This window comes from Colobus angolensis, unplaced genomic scaffold (assembly GCF_000951035.1).
Source record: "Colobus angolensis palliatus isolate OR3802 unplaced genomic scaffold, Cang.pa_1.0 Scaffold255, whole genome shotgun sequence".
Taxonomy (NCBI): domain Eukaryota; kingdom Metazoa; phylum Chordata; class Mammalia; order Primates; family Cercopithecidae; genus Colobus; species Colobus angolensis.
The window spans coordinates 2,942,099-2,961,740 of NW_012115766.1; the positions used below are offsets into that span (position 1 = coordinate 2,942,099).

At 39.3% G+C, this 19,642-nt stretch overlaps 1 protein-coding gene across 1 annotated transcript in view; it reads right to left on the reverse strand.

The window, feature by feature from the left end:
- Positions 1-19,642, reverse strand: part of TEX26 (testis expressed 26) — a 40,802-nt gene that overhangs the window by 20,603 nt on the left and 557 nt on the right. Inside the window, exons 2-3 of the mRNA XM_011946919.1 lie at positions 13,065-13,149; positions 1,541-1,706 (exon numbers count right to left, since the gene is read on the reverse strand). Of these exons, the coding sequence (XP_011802309.1) occupies positions 1,541-1,706; positions 13,065-13,149 (251 nt within the window). The remainder of the gene's footprint in view (positions 1-1,540; positions 1,707-13,064; positions 13,150-19,642) is intronic.

Here is a 19,642-nt window from a genome sequence, read left to right on the forward strand (position 1 = left end):
TATATATAATTTATATATATAGTTTTTAGAGACAGGAGTTTTATGTATATATCTCTAGGAGATATATACATATATATGTATAAATATATGTATAAATCTATACTTTTTTTTCAGGGTTGAATAGGTTACAATGAATGGATAACACAAGGAACCAAATTGAATCGGCTATATGTGTACATTCTAATGACTTCCAAGTCCATATGCCTAGCTCATCTGTCCTCCATGAGCTCCAGACCTGTCTATTAAACTGCCAGTTGGACATATCTTCAACCAACATGTCTTCAGCTAAAACTACATGTTCCCCCAATGCCCTTCTCCACCCAACCTAGTCCTCCACCATGTTCCAGCTGAGTAAACAGTGTCTACATACGCTCAGCTGTCCAAGTGAGAAGTTGAACATTATACTTTCCTCTTCCTTATCTTTTGCATCCTTTTAATCATCAAATCCTGTTCATTCTATGCCTTATCATCTATTGAATGCATCAAGGTGGCTCAATCCTAGGTGGTCCCATCCCACGTGGCAGTCAAGTAAATGATACCCTTTACTACAACCAAGCATTGCCTTTTGTGATGGGGGAAGGGAACAGATAGCCAAGAAAACACACAGGGAGAATCAGTTATTTCCATCCAGGGGAGAAGGGCTTTCTTTAATCCGAGTCTCAAAGAAATATAGGGATTCCCTTAGTGCACAGGATAAGGACATTCTAGGTAGAAGAAACAGAATGATTTTAAAAATGGAGGTTTGAAACTACACGAAACATAAGGCTAAGCACAAATACTTGTACATGGCTGTTCACAGTGGCACAATTCACAATAGCCAAAAAGTAGAAACAATCCAAAGATGCATTAATGGATGCATGGACAGACAAATTGTGGTTTATCCATGAGAGAGAATATTATTCAACTGTGACAAAGAATTGGAAGTACTGATATTTGCTACACGGATGCTACATCTGTAGTCCTCATAATAGTGCTTTTCCTGTCGTCTTTCTAGTCAGATAATTTCTTAGCTGATGAACCTTGAAAACATTATACTAAGTGAAAAGAAGCCAGATACAAAAGGTCACCCATTCCACATAAAATAGGTGGAATTCCACACCTATTCCACCTAAAATACCCACAAAAGGTAATCCACAGAGGTAGAAAGCAGACAGTGGGGAGTGGAGTCGGGGGTAATTGCTTAATGGGTATGAGATCTCCTAGGATGATGAAAATGGTTTGGAACAAAAATAGAAGTGACGGCTGTCCAACAACATGTATGTACTAAATGCCACTGAATTGTTCACTTTAAAAGGTTAATTCTATATTACGTAAATTTCACTTCAATTTTTAAAAAGTCCTTTTTTAAAAAAAAAACTCCAGGGGATAGAATATAAGTGGTTAGAAATAAATGTGAGAAGGTAGACAGGAAATAGTCTGAAAAGAATCACGTATCCCGTAACTGTAGAAGCTGGAAGATCTTTGTGACATATTTAAACTCTCATTCTTATGGGTTGTTGATACAGTATTAAATTCAACACATATGTAGATATTATCTTACTTCATTGAGATGAGATTTGTGGCTCTTGATTCCTCTCGAAGCCTCAGTTTTGATCAAATCTTCTTTGGAGTATGATTTCCAAGTATACTCATCATTATATTGTGTCTGATTGAGAATAGGATCACTAAGTGAATATGTGTATCCTAATCTTCTGATACTGTTTTGGCTACAAAAAAAAAAAAAAAAAAAAAACCAGCAGAAATTAGAGTCAGAGGTTAAATACCAAATCTCACAAAAGTACACATGTCAAATCATTTTACTCATTACATTTTTTAAAAAGATAGATTGACATAAGAGTTGATGCCAGAAATAATTTAATTTCAGGTTTTCCTTGAAGGAAAACAATGCTGTATTTTAGGATGGCTTTTAACAAAAGTACAGAGGCCTAAAATAAAATTTAAAAACATAACAATATGAAATTTATTTCATTAATTTTTTTAAGAACTGAACACTCTCCAGTACAAATGGCACTTCAGTGTAACCAAATAGCTGGTGAAGAAAAGCTTCTCTCTATAGAAATCTTCCATCTGATAAAGGGAAGAAATATAAGAATTGAAATATCACTAGTTTCAAGCACCTAATGAAATAACAAATCTAGGCAATGACCAGCAGGGTCCACTCGCAGCTCCAAAAGAGGACCACCAGACACTAGGAGCTTCTGAGTGAATACATGCATTGCCACTTATTAAATATCTTTGCCAAAATGCAGAACTTGAATCAGATGAAGTCTTTACAATGTTGGATTACAGGAAATACATGAAAAGAGAAATCATTTAAATGGCAAATGGCATCATGGAGATAAAAAAAAAAAAAAAAAAGAAAAAGTCCCAGAACAATGATTCTGTTTGTTCTCTCTCTCTCTCTTTTCTTTTTTAAGATTAAATGAAGTAAGAGACATAATAACCAAATGAAATGTATGGACCCTTCCTGGATTCAATTTCAAACCACTGCCTTTATAAAAAAAAAGTTATGAGACAATTGGAGAGATTTGATTGCTGATTGGCCATTTGATATTAAGGAATTGGTTTTCTTAAAGGTGAGATAATAGTATTGTTACAATTTTTAAAACATTTTTTATCTTTTAGAGATACATACAAAATCTTTAGGATTGAAAGGATACAGTGCTTGGGATTTGCTTCCACATACTCCAGTGGGAAGGATGAGTGGAGGGTGCAGATAACAGTAGCTAACCAGCAATGATTGCTGTTGCTGGCTCATAGTGGGGATTCCTTGTATGTTCCTTTGAGTATGTTTAAAATATTTCATTTTGACTTATCTTTAAAAGAGGGCTAGATAGATTCAGATTATCTCTATAAGAAACAAATATCTGGGATGTTGGAAACAAACATCCGGATGATTATTTATTGTCATTCAGATATAAACTGGAGAGTTTTCAAAGGGAGAGGACACAGCACAAACAACTGTTTTTTGTTTTTTGTTTTTTTTGAGACAGAGTCTTGCTCTGTTGCCCAGGCTGCAGCTCTGTGGTGCCATCACAGCTCACTGCAGCCTCAAACTGCTGGGCTCCATCTATCCTCCCACCTCAGCCTCTCAAGTACCTAGGACTTACAGGCATGTACCACCATGCCCAGCTGATTTATTTTTTATTTCTGTTTTTTGAGATGTCGTCTCATTATGTTGCCCAGGCTGGTCTTGAACTTCTAGCCTCAAGTGATCCACCCGCCTCAAGTAGCTGGGACTACAGGCGCATGCTACAGGCTGGGATTACAGCTGTGAGCCACCACACTTAGCCACAAAAAGCTTTAAAAGAATCAATTTTCAGATCTCAATTTCTCAATATACTCTTTCCTAGAACATATCCGCCTGAGAACAAACCCGCAAATGTATGTGGGTTCTTTCTTCCTACACCTCTTGCCTGATTCTCTCTTCCCCATTTCACCACAGGCTCTTTCTGTGGTGCATTGCCTCGAGGAATAAGCCTCCAACCGTGAAGGGGGCCTCCAGTGAAGGGAAACATGGTCGGAATGATTTCAGACACACCTCCTTGTAATCCAAGCTCCATTTGGAACCACTTGCCTGGGCTTGTGGTTCTCAATGTCATGTGTATTTCTAGAGAGTGAAGGGTTGTGCTATACCCAGGGTACTAGTTCTTTGTGGGTGGCTCTGAATTTAGGTATGTCATAGAGCATGGCTGAGAGGAATGTCTGGTTTTCTATCTCCTAACAATTACAAAACGTTCACATCCTTTTAGGGAGAGGCCTCTGAGAGAAGAGCAGAGGATGCAGAATGCTTAAAATGACTCCTTTCCTCCCACATTTAAAGACAGGCATTTATCAGCTTATCTCTAGGACATGCCATTAGCTGGAAAGAAAAGCAGCTCTGAGGTGGTGAAGCAGCACAGGCTGGTCACACTATTACTTTAAATATAACCAGAATCTTGCCTTTTTTTTCTTTTTTTCTTTTTTTTTTTTTTTAGACAGAGTCTCACTCTGTCACCCAGGCTGAAGCAACCTCCACTTCCCGGGTTCAAGCAATTCTCCTGTCTCAGTCTCCTGAGTAGCTGGGACAACAGGCACATGCCACCACACTGGGCTAATTTTTGTATTTTTAGTAGAGACGTGGTTTCACCATATTGGTCAGGCTGGTCTCAAACTCCTGACCTCAGGTGACCCACCTGCCTTGGCCTCCCTAAGTGTTGGGATTATAGGAATGAGCTACCATGCCCAGCCCAGAATCCTTTACGAGACAGCAAATTTTTAAAGATACACTGCATAAAACTGACAAATAAGAATCTTGTATTTTTTTTCAGGTTTTGTATTAATCATTCAATAAAGTATTTAAATTTTATTCTGAATCCAATCATGTTACAAAATACTCCAATACAGCCAAGTTTCATTTTATTTTATGTTGTAAAATATTTAACAATAAATGAAAGTATCGGCTGACCTGCCACACCAATTTTAATTTTCATTATATGTAACTTTCTTTCGTTGAATACTAGTAAATATTTGATTTGATGTCTGATGAAATTAATCAAATTGTTTCTGTTTTTATACATGATAAGTATTTAATCATTCCCAAAAGGAAAGCAGCAGAATTTTACATACATGAGAATATATTTAGGAAACATCATGCTTTTTATTATACTCTTCACAAACAACCTATACATTTATCTACACATTTTATTGCATTATTTTTGGATATGATGCAATGAAATGTATAGCTAACTGTATAAGTTACTTGGATATAATGAATCATATCAGACTCAAATCTTTTAACATTTCTCTTGTGTACTTTTAATTGTCTTCTCTACAATATGCATTCCATAATTTATTTTTCAGTGGTTTTTATAATATTCTCAAAACACATATTAACATTTATTTGAATTGAAAGTGTAACTAGATTTTATTTGGACAGGAAATAAACCTGATTTTACTTATTGATTTGAACAACAAGGACTGATTTTACCAACTAGGTAAAGATGGTATAAACTGTATAAGCTAAATGTTCAGCTCCAAGATTTTGATAAAAATATATTCAAAGTATGATAAAAGCCTTTTATCAAAAAAAGTTTGTATGATAAAAATTTATTAAAATTTGTGTTTCCATTTTCCAAATCCTTTTTGAATATAGAAAATTAAACAAGTTGCCGCCAAGTGAAATAGTAACAGGTGCAATTTAATAGTCATGTGTTAAGACGTGTCTTTTCAGCATATTCTCAGAAACTGAGATAGGGAATAACTCAATGACTGGATGATAAATCATCTTATTAATTGCTTTCAGCAAAATTGAAGGAGTACTCAACCCAAGCTGTCAGCTGATCAGTCATTAAAAATCACATTGTGATTTCTGGGACATAATTCAGAAAGAGTTCAGAGTACTGAGTGACACTGCTATACTAAAACTCCTTTCATTTGCACCTACTTATTTAAATATATATATATGAACAAGGTTTCTTAACATTAGAAGCAGAAAAAAGTGATGCTGAGTGCAGTTGCATTCTAAAAATAACAACACTCAAAACTAGATATATGAACTAATTGAAAACTAAACAGCCACATTTATCTCATTAAGATGTAGTTGCAAAAAAATTTCCTTTTTGTATTTCATAATTATGAGTATTTATAATGTATTTATTGCTTTGAGCAATTGTGTACTAAAATAATTGTGATAATTCTATACTTAGGGTCATATAACATGTTTAAAAATTAATTTCAACTAATATACTAAAAGAGTTGCAAAGAAGTATAATAGAGTGATCAATAAATTGCTTTCAAACATAAAATATGTTACAGCAGGGAAAAATTCTATGGAGGAAGTGGAGTGGGAATGAGAGTTCAAGAAGAGAAAGAAATGAAATAAATGATCAAAGAAGAGCTTATTTGTGTGTTTATTTAAAAGATCATGGCAGGTATTAATTTGCTAAAGCATTGAGAGTATTCATTGGTTTTATTGAAAAGTTTTATTTTAAAATGTCAATATGTAGGATGGGGAGGAAGTTTAATCTTTTGCAGTTATTTAAATTTATGTTGACATTTGACAAAGCCATCATACAAAGACTCTCTATAACCAGGGAACTTATACAGAGTCTTCATGCCTGAAAGCACCAAGAGCCAAATTAGGCTACAATAAACTGTAAACATTAAGGTCCCATCCTTAAGGGGGGAAAATAAATTTTTAAAAATCAAATAAAAAATAAATTCAAGAATAATTAGAAAAAATAGTCTACCCAAATGAAAAGGAACCAGAAAAATAATTCTGGCAATATGACAAAACAAGGTTCTATAACATCCCTGAAAGATCACACTAGCTTTCTAGCAATGGATCTAAACTAAAATGAAATCTTTGAAGTACCAGATTAAGAATTCAAAAGTTTGATTATTAAGCTACTCAAGGAGATACTAAACGAAGGTGAAAACCAACATAAAGAAACTAAGAAACAACTCCGGATATGAATAAAAAATTTTCTAAAGAAATAGATTTTAAAAAAATCAGAACTTCTGGAAATGAAAGACACATTTAGGGAATGACAAAATGCAGTGGAAAGTTTTAACAGACTAGAACAAGTAGAAGAAAGAATTTAAGAGCTAGAAAACAAGGCTTTTGAATTAACCCAGACAAAAATAAAGAAAAAAGAATAAAAAGAAATGAGCAAAGTCTCCAAGAAATATGGGATTCTGTAGAATGGCCAAATCTAAGAGTAACTGGTGTTCTGAGGGAGAAGAGTAAGTAAAAAGTTTGGAAAAATTATATGAGGGAATAAATGAGGGAAAACTTTCCTGGGCTTGCTAGAGATTTACATATCCAAATACAAGAAGCTCAAAGAACTCCTTGGAGATGCATCACAAAAAGGACTTCACCAACACCCATAGTCATCAGGCTAATCCAAAGTCAATGTGAAGGAAATAATTCTGAGAGAAGTGAGACAAAAGCATCAGGTAACCTATTAAAAAATAAAACAAAACAAAAAAACCTATCAGAATAACAGCAAACTTTTTAGCAGAAACCTTACAAACCAGAAGGGATTGGGGTCCTATTTTTAGCCTCCTTAAAGAGAGTAACTGTCAGCCTAGAATTTTTCATCCAGAAAAACTAAGCTTTATAAACAAAGAAGAAATAAAGTCATTTTCAGACAAACAAATGCTGAGGGAATTTGTCACTACCAGGCCAGCCCTACTAGAAGTGCTAAAAGGAGTTCTAAATCCTGAAACAAAAGGTCAATATATACCAGAATAGAACCTTTTGAAAAGGCCTATAAAATAACACAATGAAGAAAACAAAGTATCTAGGAAGCAATTAACATGATGACTAGAACAATCCCTCACATCTCGCTATGAACATTGAACATAAATGGCCTAAATACTCCACTTAATAGATTGGTAGAATGAATTAAAAAAAATCCACAAACCACAAAATATCTGCTGTCTTCAAGAGACTGACCTAAAACGTAAGGATTCATATAAACCCAAGGAAAAAGGGTGGAAAAAGATATTCCATGCAAGTGGAAACCAAAAGCGAGCTGCAGTAGCTATTCTTATACCAGATAAAGCAGACTTTAAAGCAACAACAGTAAGAAAAGACAAAGAAGGCTGTTAAATAATGATAAAAGGATTAATCCAACAAGAAGATATTACAATCCTAAATTTGTATGCATCTAACATTGGAGCTCCCAGATTCATAAACTATTTGCTGCTAGATCCAAGAAATGAGATAGACAGCAACACAATAAGAGTGGGGGACTCCAACACTCCATTGATAGCACTAGACAGATCATTGAGACAGAAAATCAACAAAGAAACAATGGACTTAAACTACACTCTAGAGCAAATGGACCTAACAAATATTTACAAAAAATTCTACCCAAGAATTGCAGAATACACGTTTTTTCTCATCAGCACATGGGACATTCTCCAATACAGACCATACAATAGGTCACAAAACAAGTCTCAATAAATTTTAAACAAAGTCATATCAGGTATCTTCTCAGATCACAGTGGAATGAAACTAAAAATTAACTCCAAAAGGAACTCTCAAAACTATACAAATTCATGGAAATTAAAAATCTGCTCCTGCATGATTTTTGGGTTAACAATGAAATCAAGATGGAAATTTTAAAAACCCTTTGAAATAAATGATAATAGTGACACAAGTTATCAAAACTTCTGGGATACAGTAAAAGCGGTGCTAAGAGGAAAGTTTATAGCACTAAATGCCTACAGCAAAAAGTCTGAAAGATCACAAATTGACAACCTAATTTCATATTTCAAGGAACTAGAGAAAAAAAAACAAACTAAACCCAAGGCTAGTACAAGTAAAGAAATAAGATCAGAGCAGAACAAAGTGAAATTAAACGAACAACAAAACAAAGATCAATGAAACAAAAAGCTTGTTCTTTGAAAAGGTAAAATTGATAGACCATAAACTAGATTAACCAGGAAAAGAAGAGAGAATATTCAAATAAACTCAATTTGAAATGGAACTAGAGACATTTCAACTGACACCACAGAATTATGAAAGATCATTCAAGACTACTATGAGCACCTCAATGCACTCAAACTAGAAAATCCAGAGGAAATGAATAAATTCTTGGAAACATACAAGACTCCTAGATTAAATCAGGAAGAAATAGAAACCCTGAGCAGACCAATAACACACAGTGAGATTGAATCAGTAATAAAAAAAGCTGTCGACTTCAAAAAAAGCCAGAGCCAGATGGATTCACAGCTGAATTCTACCAGACGTTCAAAGAAGAATTGGTGCCAATCCTACTGAAACTATTCCAAAAGATTGAGAAAGAGGGAATCCTCTCCGACTCATTTTATGAAGTCAGTTTCACTCTGATACCCAAAACCAGGAATACTGGTCTGTAGAAAACTACAGACCAATATCCCTGATGAACATTGATGCAAAAATTCTCAACAAAATACTGACTGAATTCAGTAGCACATCAAAAAGATAATATGCAATAATCCAGTGGGTTTCATCCCAGGGACACAGGCATGCTTTAATATATGCAAGTCAATAAATATGATATATCATATAAATGGAATCAAAAAACAAAAATCGCATGATCATTTCAATAGATGCAGAAAAAGCATTCAATAAAATCCAGCATCCCTTTATGATAAAAACCTTCAACAAACTAGGCACCTAAGGAATATACCTGAAAATAATGAGAGCCATCTATGACAAAACCACAATTTTCATTACACCAAATGGGGAAAAGTTGAAAGCATTTCCTCTGAGGCCTAGAACAAGAAAAGGATACCCACTTTCACCACTTCTGTTCAACATAGTTCTGGAAGCCCTAGCCGGACCAATCAAGCAACAGAAAGAAATAAAGTGCATCCACATTTGAAAAGAGAAAGTCAAAATATTGCTGTCTGCTGATGATATGATCATATACCTAGAGTTTGGATAAAAGAATTCAGTAAAGTCTCAAGTTACAAAATCAATGCACATATATCAGTAGCACTGCTACATACAACAATGACCAAGCTGAGAATCAAATCAATAACTCGATCCCTTGTATAACAGCTGCAAAAAATAACATACCAGGAATATACTTAACCAGCGAGGAGGTGAAATATCTCTGCAAGGAGAACTACAAAACACTGCTGAAAGAAATCGTAGGTGACACAAACAAATGGAAACACACCCCATGGTGATCGGAAGAATCAATATTATGAAAATGACTGTACTGCCCAAAGCAATCTGCGGAGTCAATGCAATTCTTATCAAAATACCAACATCATTTTTCACAGAATTAGGAAAAACAATCCTGAAATTCATATGGAACCAAAAGAGAGCATAAATAGCCAAAACAATCCTGAGTAGAAAGAATAAATCTGAAGGCATCACATTACCAGACTTCAAATTATACTACGAGCCTATAGGTACCAAAAGAGCATGGTACTGGTTAAAAAAAAAAAAAAAAAAGTAGGCACATTGACCAATGGAACAGAATAGAGAACTTAGAAATAAAGCTAAATACTTATAACCTAGTGATCCTTGACAAAGCATACAAAAACATGAATTTGGGAAAGGACACCATATTTAATAAATGGTGCTGGGAAAATTGGCTAGCATCTCTCACCTTGTACAAAAATCAACTCAAGATGGACAAAAGACTTAAATATAAGAGACGGGAAACCATAAAAATTCCAGGAGATAACCTAGGAAAAACTCTTCTGGTCACTGGCCTAGGCAAATAATTCATGACTAAGACTCCAAAAGCAAATGCAAAATAAATAAATAGAACCTAATTTAACTGAAATGCTTCTGTACAGCAAAAAGAATAATTAGATTAATCAGACAACCCACAGAATGGGAGAAAACCATTTGCAAACTACAGCTAACAAAAGATTAACATCCCAAATCTACAAGGAACTCAAATAAATCACCAAGAAAACAAATCCTATCAAAATGTTGGTAAATGACATGAACAGACATGTCTCAAAAGAAGGTATACAAATGGCCAAAAACATATGAAAAAAAATGCTCAACATCACTGGTCATCAGGGAAATACAAATGAAAACTGCAATGAGATACCACCCTACTCCTGCAAAAAGTATTGTTGAATTTAATTATTAAAAAGAAAAAAAAAAACAATAGATGCTGGCAACGATGTGGTGAAAAGGAAACACTTAAACCCTGATGGTGTATGCTTCTATGGAAAACAGTTACAGTATGAAGATTTCTCGAGGAACTAACAGTAGATCTATCGTTTGGTCTAGCAATCCCACTACTGGGTATCTACCCAAAGGAAAAGAAGTCATTTTATTAAAAAGACAACTGTACGTGTATGTTTATCACAGCACAGTTCACAATTTTAAAGATATCAAACCAACGTAAGTGTCCATTGATTAGTGATTGGATAAAAAAAAATGTGGTATATACACAACATGGAATGTTACACAGCCATAAAAAAGAATGAAATAGTATCTTTTGCAGCAACTTGGGTGGAGCTGGAGGCCATTATTCTAAGTGAAGTAACTCTGGAATGAAAAACCAAATACCATACATTCTCACTGAGAAGTGGGAGCTAAGCTACGGGTACCCAAAGGCCTATAGAGTGATATGATGGACTATGGAGACTCAGAAGCAGGGAGGGAGAGGGAAACGAGTGAGGAATAAAAACTTACATATCGGGTGCAATGTACACTACTTGGGTGATGGGGACCCTAAAATCTCAGACTTCACCATTATGCAATGCATCCATGTAACCAAAAACCACTTGTACTGCAAAAGCTATTGAAATAAAAAACGTTAAAATTTTTACACTGAAAATTTTTGTGAGAACTTTATAAATATATAAATTCAGACATCACTGACCTAGACTCCCTAAGTTATCTATTTGTTTTTGTCTTTCATCCCCTAAACGTTTCTCCTTAAAGCAACTGTTACAGTCATACACCTGGCACTTTCATTACAATCAGATGATAAAATTTCCCAGTTACAACAGGACTCACTGGGATAGCTAGTAACTCAGAAATCTGGAATCTTGTAGCCTTGCACTTTTTGGAAATTTATCATATACTATGGTGGGAAAAATGAATGAAAATGACTAACTTCTTTGTGTTAGTCACTATCCTGGTGCTTTGTGTCCTCAGAACAGCCACTTTAGGCAGGTATCATTGTCCCCATTTCACCAATGACAAAACTGAGCCCCAGATGGCTTGTTAACTTGTGCAAGGTGGCAGAGATAATACAGCTAAGAGCAGAGGGCTGAGGATAGATGGCATTTCTGCCTAACTCCCTAACTCCATAGCCATGGTCTTACTAATACTCCATTCCACTTCTCAATATCTTGAACTTTTAAGGCAAAAAGATTTTTTGTTTTTTTTTTTTGAGACAGAGTCTCACTCTGTCGCACGGGCTGGAGTGCAGTGGTGTGATCTCGGCTCACTGTGACCTCTCCCTCCCGGGTTCAAGCAATTCTCGTGCCTCTGCCTCCCGAGTAGCTGGGATCACAAGTGCCCGCCACCATGCCCAGCTAATTTTTGTATTTTAGGTAGAGACAGGGTTTCACCATGTTGGCCGGGCTTAAGGTGAAAAGATTCTTATTGGACACAATTCACAGAATGAAGATGATAATTGAAGGCTCTCTATGCTGATTTCACACCTACCAGTGACACAGTAAAAGATGATGGGGCGGCTGGGCACAAGGGCTCACACCTGTAACCCGAGCACTTTGGGAGGCCGAGGTGGGTGGATCACAAGGTCAGGAAATCGAGACCATCCTGGCTAACATGAAATCCTGTCTCTACTAAAAATACAAAAAATTAGCCAGGCCTGGTGGCGGGCGCCTGTAGTCCCAGCTACTTGGGAGGCTGAGACAGGAGAATGGTGTAAACCTGGGAGGCAGAGGTTGCAGTGAGCTGAGATTGTGCCACCGCACTCCAGCCTGAGCGACAGAGCGAGACTCCGTCTCAAAAAAAAAAAAAAAAAGAAAAGAAAAATGATGGGGCTCCCCTAATCCCGCTCTCACTCACCTATTGATGAGCTTAGAAGCTCAGAAAGGCAACTGATGTTTAGAAACTCCCACTACCCTCAGCTCAGGTTGAATTGGAGAAGTTGAAGCCAATATTGCAGTATCTGGAGGAGTGGAGGTAAGAATAGGGGGACAGTAGCCTTCTTCCAGCTTCCAAGGCTAGTCTTGGTGATGCTGTGATAACAAGTATTTGTTCATCCATTCATCTATTCACTCAATTGTCATTGCCTGCCTACTATATATAAGGGAATGGATTCAAGTCACCTGAATGTTTAGGTAGCACAACCTTATTAACCTGTATATTAGGTCTGCTGTAAACCACAATACACAGCAACTTTATGAAAAATTAGTAGCCATTTTCTTGGTTTCCCTATAGGAGGTCTGGATACTGTTTGAGGGGAGGGGGTACCACTGACACTTGGAGGAGAGCTGTGCACACAGTAGCCCCTACCCAAGAGCATTTTTATGAGGCTTCTCTAATTACTGTCTATGTGTTTGGATTCTGAGTCATAAAAGACAAGCCAACAAATTAAAACATGTATATCAATTCAACTCAAATAATGATCTACCGAATGAAGGCAGGCACTGCTCCTGTTTTAGGCGTGAATGCAGTCCTCATAGTGGTAGCATAGGAATCCCAGTTGGGGCCACCTGCTAAAAGTACAATAAAGCAGTTTTAAATATGGCAAACCTGAATGTTTTGATGAAATGTTGTTTTAACAATTAAGATAATTTTGAAAGAGAAAAAAAAACATTTTGGATAATTTATCTTTAGAGTCTAAGGAGTAAAGGCCAAAATACAGCCTCTAATAGGAATGAGGGAAAGCTTGACTTATTTGTGTTTCATCCCAAAATAAAAGATAGTTCTACTGTTTCTCCTGATCATTCATGCAGGCTATTTTAAAGAATTAAAGACAGACATAAAAATATAAAGAGGAAAGCAGTTCATCTGAAATTCTATCATCTTAAGAGACCCACCATTATGTTTTGGTCACCAACTTTACATGCATCATCTTAGATGTACCTATACTTGCATCATACTAGATATACACATGGAATGATTTTACACACAGGGGATCATATCACATACATCAAGTTTTATAATGGACACCTCCTTACTTCTTTCTTTCCCTGCCATTGCCACTCTCCTTCCTATCCCTCCTCCCAGGCAGCACATGTTAACCATTGTGCCTGTTTCTTTGCATACATATGGAGGTATCACATGCTGATTTATACATAGACATATTGGGTTTCAGTTATCAACCTTTTGTTTCACAAAAGTGGGTTCATATGACACAAAGTATCTTTTTCTTGTATCTGTCACTAACAGTGTCTGATAGAAAACCCCTCCAAGTTATCTGGCGTGGTTCTAATGCACGTCTTGTAATGGTTGTGCAAAATCCTGTGGTGTATATGCTATTTAAAACCATGAGAGTGGGGAGATCAATGAGGGAGGGAGTAGACTTAGAGCAGAAGTTCCGAGGCTGAGACCTGGAACACTCCAATGTCAAGAATTTGGAGAGAGAAGGAGGAACCCAGTGAAGGGTCTGAAAAGCACTGTTAGCAAGGTGATGAAGAAACCAGGAGCCAGTGGCATCCTGAAAGTCAAAGAAAGTGTCCCAGAGAAGGGAGTCAAATACTGCTGATGGTTCCAGGAGGATGCCAGCTGAGAACTTACCACTGGTAGTGCTATTGTTTGAATGTGTTCCCCAAATTTTGTATATTGGGAACTTAGTCCCTAAATGTATATGTTGATAGCATTTGGAGGTGGGGCCTTTGAGAGGTAATTAAGATTAGATAAGGTAATCAGAGAGGGGTCCCCAGGATGGGACTGGGGGCTTTATACAAAGAGGATGAGAGACATGGGCTAGCACATTCTTGCCCTGCCATCATGCAATGCCCTCCACCATGTTACGATGCAGCTAATAGGCTCTCACCCGATGCCAGTGCCATGCTCTTGGACTTTCCATCCTCTAGAACCATTAGCTAAATAGTATTCTTTTCCTTATAAATTACCCAGTATGTAGTATTCTGTTATAGCAACAGAAAGTGAGCTAAGGTAGATACCAGCAACAACACTGTTTATTTGCCCCAACCTCCATTGTCAACAAAGTACCACCAAATTTCTCAGGAATATACACTTTAAATTTAAAATCCAGTCATTCTCTCACTCTTCCTATCTGGGTAGCTACCTGCTGCTTTTTAGATGTCATGAGAACCCGATTGAACGTCTCTACTTTTTGAATACACGGTGTTCTCTCGGATCTATCACTTCATCCCTAGAATACTGTAGCCAGTATTCTGAATACTCACTGCCTGTATTTGTTCCCCTTCATGTGTCCTATTACAATTGCTACTAAGTATTTTTCTTCAATTTCCCTATTTTAAAAAGCTAGACGCTACTGCTTAGCATAGGAAGTTCTGGCCAAATATCTATGATTCCTGTTATCTATGAACCTCTTAATGTTCATCTCCTCATCTATCCCAATCAAGTCTTGTTTATAATTTAACAGACTCTCATTTCCAGTCAGGATCTGATCATCCACAACTATTACCTGTGCCCTTAACCCTGGCTGAAGTTCTACCTCCACTAAAAGCCCCTTAGAGAACCCAAGCTTTAGCCCCTTGTATTCCCCACTCTGTACCTGTGCTTCTGTGCACTCCTAGTGTCTGCTCTCTAATCTTGCTCTACAAGAAATGATGTCATTCTCCAATATTCCTGCTTTAGTGGGCATCACTTTATGCTTGAAAGCATTTTATCCCAATAGCAGAATTCAATGTTCTTTGTTAAAAGAATTACAAGTGTGAACAAGTAAAAGGGAAGAAATTGTGAGGCATGCCACTCATAAAAGAAGCCTTCTCTAACCTGATTTGAACTTCTGCATTGGACTCCTGGAAGGATGAGGAAGGATATTCTGCACAAAAGCCACACATAACTTCTCCCTTTTTTTCTAAGGCAAACAACTCTAACAGTCCAGATCACATTTCTATTAGGCTCAGATATGCCTCAAAAAGCCTGGCAGAACAGCACTGCAGGCAGCACCTCCCAAGCAATCATGTGGGCAAGCACGACACGTCTCTCTGTGCTCCCATCTAGGATCCTATCCCTTCTGAAGATAGTTTGGCAGCTGGGGTCACCAATTGCCAGGTGTCTGTATCAGGAGTCTGACGGACAAGAGCAGCATGCCTCACTGCTTCCAGGAACCGAGGCTATGCAAGCCTCCCTCTTCCTGTGTTACATTTGTACAGATCAGGCACTCCCTCCACTCCCTAATCCTTACCTGCTCGGATGCACACTTTATCTTTGGTACATCTTCCTTTGATTTCATGTTAATGATTTCCCTGACTACAACCCTTTCTGTCGGGGCTGTAATTCCATGCTTTTTACCTCCATTGGCAAAGCTTCTGAAAGTACAGTATGCTATTGGAATTAATCTTCTTCATTAACAGAAACGTTCATTGAGAAATCTGTAATCACAATATTCTGAAAATCTCTTTCTAGTATGTTCTCTGCATGTCACTACTTTCTTCTCAGTGTCTCAATGTCTTTTCCTGTAGCTCATATCCATCCTTCCTGTGATTATGTCTTCCTCATTCTTTCTTTTCTCATTTTCTGTTCCTCCTGCAAACAAGTCCCCAAGTCCTCCCATGGACCAAGCTCTGTGGGGCACTGGGACATAGAGTCTTGACCTGGCCTTGGAGAAATCACAGCCAAGAGATGAGCTATGTATCCTATGAGCACAAGTTTAATGTGGTGCTGATGGCCTATGTGTCACAGGGAACATGAAGAGGGTGCAATTCTTTCTGCTTGGATGAGAAGATGGCGCAGCAAGGGCAGGCCCAGGGGTCATCATAGCATAGCTGGCACCTGAGCTGTGATTTAATTAGTAGATGCTTGAAAGAGAAACACAGGACATGAAGTAAAGCAATCTACAGAGGAAGCAGCAGGAGGTATGAGAGTCTGAGATGAGACAAAACAAATAGCCCCATGTGAATGGAGCAAAGGGAAAGATGGCTAATGACAGGTCGGCAAAGCATCCTAAAGCCTCATTCTGCTAACCTTGACCACCCACTGGATGTGTTCACCATTAGGAAAATATAAAGCTATAAAAATATTATAAAATAGTAACTAATATGTATATTCTATCATACTTTACAAAATATTTTCACATATGTTGCTTTATTCCCTCATTTTAAGGGATTCAAGCTATTGATGAATATAAGTTGTTTGTAATGTGCCACATACTGACACTACAAAAAAGATATGTCCATGTCCTAACCCCCAAAACCTGTGACTCTGATCTTATTGGGAAAAGGGGTCTTTGTGCAGGCAACTGAAGATCTCAAGATTAGAAAATCATCCTGGATTATCCTCGTGTACCCTAAATGCAATTAAAAGTGTGCTTATAAGACAGAGGCAGAGACCTGGAGTAATGAGGCCACAAGCTAGTGTTACAGGATCTCTGGGGTGTTGATTTTTCTGGCTGGAAACCTCTGTGCCTGCAGTGCCTTTGCCAGCCTTTGCCAGAGTTTTTGTCCCGCATTGAGGTACACAGACAAGTGAAGAGTGAAGAAGAGTTTCAGTGTTAGAACAGCTCAGAGGAAGGAGTAGCTTCTCTCTGTAGGCAGGTCATCCAGTCAAGTGTTCAGCTGTCAGCAGAGAGGAGGCCCTGCAGAGCATAGCTCCTCTCCACAGGCAAGTCATTCGGAGGTCTCTGCAGGTCTCTGAAGCTCTCAGCAGAGAGGGTAGCTCCTCTCTGTCAGCAGTGGAAAGGTTACTCCTTCCTTTCTGCAGCTAGTTGCCCCATCATCTCCAGCTATCAGCAGATAGCATACTCCTCTACAGATGGTGGTTCCCTTGTCTCTCCCTGCCCTCTTCCATCTGCCGTCCTCTTCCCGCTCTGGCTGAGCCCAGGGTTTTTATGAACTTCAGAGGGAAGAATGTGCATGCTGATTGGTCCATGGGTGGCCATGGGCAGGCCGGAGGAGGCAGCTTGAGTCCCCACTCAGGCTCCTGACTGGCAACCTGATCCCCGGTCTTCAGGCCCTCCGTGGTCAGAAGGTAGGGCCTTATTAGGCACCCCAGCCCCTTCCACCCAGGCTTCTGTTTGCCTCTGGCTGCCACTCACAGCCCTGGGGCTTGGCCCCAACCCCACTCTGAGATCAGAGCCAGTGGAGAGAGGCCAGGTGGTGGGAGCAGATACCCCTGAGCCTGCAGGGATGAGGGTGGGGTATGGCCTGGCAGTGGGAGGAGATACCCCTGAGCCTGCAGGGATGGGTGGGTAAGGGTGTCCTTCCTGGGGGGTTCAAGGGTACAGGCTGCAGAGATGCCCAGGTCCTGTGCCTGGGAGGGTAGCCGCAGCTGCACCAGGGAGCTCCTCCCTGACCAACTTGGAAGAGGCAAAGCTCCCACTTGTCCCCGGCTTCTGCCTGCTTCATGGAGTGGAAGGCCCAGGTCTGCAGCTGTGGGTTCCACAGGGAGGCTCAGAGGCACAGGGAGGCTCAGACCCACAGCCACAGTTTGGGTGGCTGTAGCCTTGTCCAGGACAACAGGGCTCCTGCCTGCTCCAGAGAGCAGGAGGCCTGGGTCTGCAGCTGTGGTTTGGGCGGCTGTAGCCGCACAGGGAGCTCCCATCCCGACTCAGAAGGGGCAACTCTCACGGGCTCCATGGAGTGTTGCAGCCCCAGCTGTGCTTCCCTACTGCAACCAGCATGATGGCAGCAGCCACTGCCATCACTAGCAGTGCTCGTGGCCACCTGAAGCTGGAAGATGTAAGGACCACTTCTCCCCCAGGGCCTGTAGAGGGAGTGCAGACTTTTCCAGACCTTGATTTCAGGCTCTTGACCTTCAGAGCTGTGAGGAAATAAATTTTTGTTGTTTGAATCCACCAGTCTGTGGGAACATATAGCAGCCACAGGAAGCTAATACAGCACCTGAGAGGCCCATCTGTAGTAATTATTCAATAGCAGTTAGTCATCAGTCACCATCAACCTCATCCTATTTTGGACCAAAGCTGGGCAGTGGTGACACATCAAGCCCACCTTTTGGAGGGTGACTCACCCAGCAGTGGGGGATGAAGTGGCACAGACTAGCCATGAGAGGCCCGAGCCTGGAGGTAAAGGGGCAAATTCACCCAGGGGAAAAAGAGCTTTGGAGGCAGCATCAAAGAGACCTGGTGATCAAACTGCAGTCTCAAGGAAGCTGCCTTCCCTTCTAAGTTGAGGAGCTAGGACCCTCTTAACTGAACTCTCAAATTCTGGAAGGTTTGAGGAGGACAAGGAGTGTGATTTTGCACATGTCAAGTTGGAGGCGCTGCTGCGACACCCACATGGAACTGTCTGGTAGACAGTTACATATTCTGGTCTGAAAAATTAGGAGGAAAGTCCAAGTCAGAGATAAAGGTTAGACAGTTGTTGGCACCTTTATGCAGCACCTGAAGCCTGCGGCAGGATGTGGTCACAGAGAGAAGGTAAGCCTAGAAGGATCAATCTTGGAAGACTCGAACAGTTCCCAGACAAGAAGGGGATGTAACAGGGAGACAGTGGGAAAACAGGGTGGTTAGAAAGGGAAGAGAAGCATCCAAAGGGGTGCTGTCGGGATGCTAGGAGGGGATCCTCCCTCCTTTGTCTCTCCTGTTTGCCTTGTCATCATATAGAAACTGAGTGTATTAGATATTTTCTGCACTAATTAAGTATTTTCATTTTCCACTCTTAATTCACAATGGAATGAATTGGAATGAAAATATGCACTTCATTCATTCTTGTGGGAGCACAATTCTAGGAAATTTGTACTTGAACAATCCCTCACTACTCCGTAGCCACTGTGGAATTACAATTACCCAGCTATACAGCAGCAATGGGCAATTATTGCCACAAGAGACCATGATGGAGATGACTACACGGTAATCATGCCACTAGCATCACAGCTAGAGTGGCTCTCCCTCCACGGACCCCAAAGGCTGAACTGGTGAACCTGCTGCATCTGCCGGTAGAATTAGGATGAAAAGCACTACCTCTGTGAAATACAAAATGTCTGTGGAAGAAAAATCAGTTCGGGTTAGAGGCGGCAGCTGAAGGCCATGGTTCCCAGGCTGTGTGACAGCCCAGGGAGGGCCCCGCCTCCGCAGACACCGCTGGGACTGCCGCC